At 26.7% G+C, this 4,277-nt stretch overlaps 2 protein-coding genes across 2 annotated transcripts in view; one reads left to right on the forward strand and one right to left on the reverse strand.

The window, feature by feature from the left end:
* Nucleotides 1-445: 445 nt before the first annotated feature.
* On the forward strand, nt 446-2,459 carry Phum_PHUM106690 (serine protease inhibitor, putative; the record flags this gene model as incomplete). Its single annotated transcript, XM_002424035.1, has 7 exons — nt 446-470; nt 695-813; nt 900-1,076; nt 1,160-1,379; nt 1,462-1,676; nt 1,803-1,988; nt 2,184-2,459. 7 exons carry the CDS (start codon nt 446-448, stop codon nt 2,457-2,459), a joined length of 1,218 nt encoding a protein of 405 aa, XP_002424080.1.
* A 422-nt stretch (nt 2,460-2,881) lies between these two features.
* Nucleotides 2,882-4,277, reverse strand: part of Phum_PHUM106700 (uncharacterized protein) — a gene marked incomplete at both ends in the record, with an annotated part of 2,179 nt that continues 783 nt past the window's right edge. Inside the window, 4 exons of the mRNA XM_002424036.1 lie at nt 2,882-3,252; nt 3,337-3,436; nt 3,524-3,879; nt 4,040-4,241. Coding sequence (XP_002424081.1) covers nt 2,882-3,252; nt 3,337-3,436; nt 3,524-3,879; nt 4,040-4,241 — 1,029 coding nt within the window. The remainder of the gene's footprint in view (nt 3,253-3,336; nt 3,437-3,523; nt 3,880-4,039; nt 4,242-4,277) is intronic.

A 4,277-nucleotide genomic window follows, 5' to 3' on the forward strand; every position in this document is an offset into this window, starting at 1 on the left:
AATTTAATTGCGTAATAATATTTCTAATTAAAAGTTTTTTTTTTTTTTTCCTGATAAAGAGAGAGGAGACCAACATTTAAATATTTTTTTTTTGCTATTTATAATATTCAAGAGATTTTTTTTTTAATCTTAAACTAAAGTTTGACGTTATAAAAACGTTTAAAAGAAATTTTTTTTTTGTATTTTCTCATGATTACAACATGCAACGTCAAAATGTTAAATAAAATTTTCAAAATACAAACATATTTTGAATATATTAACTGAGCGTTTTAAATGAAAATTTAACGTTTTATACTTATTGTAAAATAAAATACTATTTATACCTGTTTACGTGACTTAAAACAATAAAAAACGAAAATTTAAAAAAAAAAAATTTAACATATCTTTCGGCGCTTTTCGAGCATCAAAAAGAAGAAGCCAAGTTAATTTACAGTCGTGCCAACTTATGAAAAAAATTTTTCCCTCAAATCGTCGGTTAAATTTCGACAATAATTTTCCCTTTCAAAATAAACAAACGGTTTTGAAATTATATTTTTTTATTAAAAAATGTTTTTTTTGTTTTGAAATTATTAATAATGATTAGTTTTTTTAAAAAAATAATGTAAGTGTTTTTGTGTAAGCGATTATTATTATTATTTTTTTTTTTTTTGTAAAGTAAATTTATTATTATTTTTGTTTTTTCGAATTAAAATAGACCTGTTTTTATTATTACTGGGGGTCCTGATTTTTGGACTAAGCAGTGCCTCTGCTGAAGAGGACTCTGGTTCACTTTTTTCAAAAGCATCTTGTGATTTTGCACTCGAATTATTAAAAGTAAGTTAGTGATTTAAAATTTAATAATAGAAAAAAGTAAATAAAATAAAACTTAATTTGTAAACATTGTAAATTTTTTTTCAAAGGTGCAATCGAAAGCTGATGAAGGAAATGTGGTTTTGTCTCCAAGTAGTGTTGGAGTTTTACTTGCCATCGTTCAGCAAGGAGCTCAAGAAAACACTCTCACTCAACTTAATAATGTTCTTCACATGACTTCTGAAGAATCTAAAAATGCATTCAAAGCTTCTCTCGATTTGTTAAGGGTAAAAATTTCGATTTTAGTTTAATTTAAAATTAAATTTTAATTATGTGTTTTAATGTCTATTTTATTTTTGTTAATTAACAGAAAGAAAAGGAAAATGTTACATTGGAGTGGGGAAATCGAATTTATGTAATCCCTCAGTATCATATCGGTGAGAATTTCAATAAAATAATAACTGAAAATTTTGGGACGGAAATTGAAAAAATAAGTTTCACTGATCCATCACCACAAGAAGCTGCAGATAAAATGAATAATTGGATAAAAGAAGTTACACATGACAACATAAAAGACTTCATTTCTCCTGGTTTGTTTTCTTTATAAGAAATCTTTATAAAATCTTTTTTATCATATATCACATTTTTAATGAAATATTTTATGTTTTCAAGGATCACTTTCCGATAGTCTAAGAATGATTCTTCTCAATGCGATATATTTTAAAGGACTTTGGGATGTTCCCTTTAAAAAAATGTTAACAGTAAATAAAAAATTTGAAAGCAGTCCTGAAAGTTCTGTTGATGTACCATTCATGACTCAAACGGAAAGATTTTTAGCTGGAGAAAATAGTAAAATGAAAATTAAATGGGTTGATTTACCATTCAAGGCAAGTTTTTATTTTTTTTTTTTAACTTTTAACGAAATAGAAAATAAATATAAGAAGTTTGGAATCAATTCCTTTTTCCCGTAACGATAATTCAAATTTAATATTTTTAACATATATATATTTCAGAATGAAAAATTTTCCATGTTATTTGTACTCCCAACTGAAAAACACAGATTGAATCAAGTCATGGAAAAAATAAATGGAGATTTTTTAAGAAAATTAATTAATGACGAAGGCACAAGACACGTCACAATGAGAATACCAAAATTTAAACTTAGTAAAAAATTATCACTCAATGGAGTTTTGTCAATGGTATCCAATTTACCAATTAAAAAACTTTTAAAAAAAAAAAAAAAAAAATTATTTAAATTTTTTAAAAATAACGAATTGATATTGCAAATAATTTTATTTAAAATACATTTTAACGATTTGTTATTTTTTTGTAACGGTTAAATTTGGCAACACCGATAAGATTGAATGATGCCAATTTTTTTTTAATTTTTTCAGATGGGATTAAATGATTTATTTACCACGGCGGCGAATTTAAAAGGAATCGCACCGGATGATAATTTAGTCGTTTCGCAAGTTTTACACGAAGCAAACGTGGAAATAGACGAAGAGGGAAGCGTTGCTTCTGCCGCCACGGGTATTTTCTTCGAAGTAACGAGTTTTATACCGACGGATAATCTCGATTTCATAGCCGATCATCCATTTTTATTTTTCATACTCGATAGAGCGAACAAAGTTCCACTTTTTGCCGGAAAAGTCGTCAATCCTTTGTGAAATACAAGAAGAGAGAAAAAAATTTTTATTTTTTGTGAAGAAAAAAAAAAAAAAAAAAACAAAAACAAATAAAAAAAACTTTAAAACGATACTTAACCACGTAAAAAAAAAATAAATTTGTCTTTCAAATAAATAATTTTGAATAATAAAATAAATAATTTATTTACAAAAATATGAAATTAATATAAAAAAGACTAAATAATTATAACTGAATGTGATTTTAACACCGGACGATCCTAATTTTTTAGATATTATTTCAATTCTATCTTCTAATCCTTTATAAACAATTCCAGTTTCGTTAATATAATTAATAACAATTTCCGTATCTTTAGTTTCTAAAAAAAAAAAATAATAATAATAATAATTTAATATTTTCCGACGTAAATCATTGCATTTGACTTTTTTTTTTATTTAAAAGAAAACTAACCGAATCTCAATATTTCTGTTCCGTTATATTTAAACATAGTAAAATTATCTCCACCGAGTTTTAAAAATGTCGGCATTAAAACCGTATATTCTTCAGTCATGTTTAAAGGATTATAACGTGGTATATCGCAAAATGCGCATCGTACAGAAACGGATGTCACTCTCGATCCAGGATTTTTATTTAAATCGTATTTTACTTTCATACCCGACATGTGTAAAAATTGTCCCCTTCCAACATGTCTTTCCGTACTATATTGTGCAACGCTCCATTCTAATCCTTCGTGTAACGTTTTACCATTCATTTTAACCATTGATAAAGAAGTAAAAAATGGCATCGTCGTCATTATATCTTCTCTTGTTAAAACACCTACGAAATTTAAATTTATAAACGTCTTTTATTTTATTTCGAATAATAATAATAATTCATATAAAAAGTTTTTCATTTGATTACCGTTGCTTCCCGTTACGTTAATGGATGCTCTTATTCCACCGCCTTGTTGAATTGCTATCGGAGCTTGCGTCCAATATTTACCGGTATTATTTTTAACCGCCTTTAATTACATAATTATTCGTTTTTTTTTTTTTTTTTTTAATTACGTTTTAAAAAATTATATTCGTATGGAAAAAAATAAACTCACGTGATAAATAAAAGCATCCGTTATAAGATTTCCAATATTTGTTTCTGAAAATCTACATTCCGTGGCATCGAGTAAAACTTTTGTTACGCCGACATTTTGAATCAACGATTCCGATAATTTTTCTTTCCATTTATTCAATTCTCTCAATACTTGGACATCTTCTTTATATTTATAATTTAATAAAATCGGATTTCCGGTTGCGCTCGTTACTTCTCCATCATCGTCAAACGTTATATCGATTTTACCCAAATATTTAGTAAAACAAAAAGCTTGCACTATGGGTACAAGTCTGCCATTTTTTTGTTTTATCATTATCGGATATTCTCTAACGGGTACTTCGATATCGGGAGGAGTACCTGCGCACAAAAAATTGTTTCGTGTAAACGTTATTACCACATCCACGAATTAAAATAAAATTATTAATTTTTATTAATCAATCGATTAAACTGATTTTTCGCAAACGGTATTAATAATAATAATAAACGAGTCAAACAAGTTTTTTTGTCGTCCTGGTACCTGAATAAAGAAAAGTATGACTATGACCTCCAACTATCACATCTAAGTAAGGTACTTTGGCAGCAATTTCCATATCAACATCATAACCTGAATGACCGACAGCAATTATTATTTTAATTCCTTCATTATGTAATCTTGTTGCTTCTTTGGTCAATGCTTCTATTTCATCGATAAATTTTAATTCACCTGAATTTGCCAAAGTCTATAATCAAAAAAAACCAAATCTTGAGTAATTTAA

This window comes from Pediculus humanus, genomic scaffold (genome assembly GCF_000006295.1).
Source record: "Pediculus humanus corporis 1103172107457 genomic scaffold, whole genome shotgun sequence".
Lineage (NCBI taxonomy): Eukaryota > Metazoa > Arthropoda > Insecta > Psocodea > Pediculidae > Pediculus > Pediculus humanus.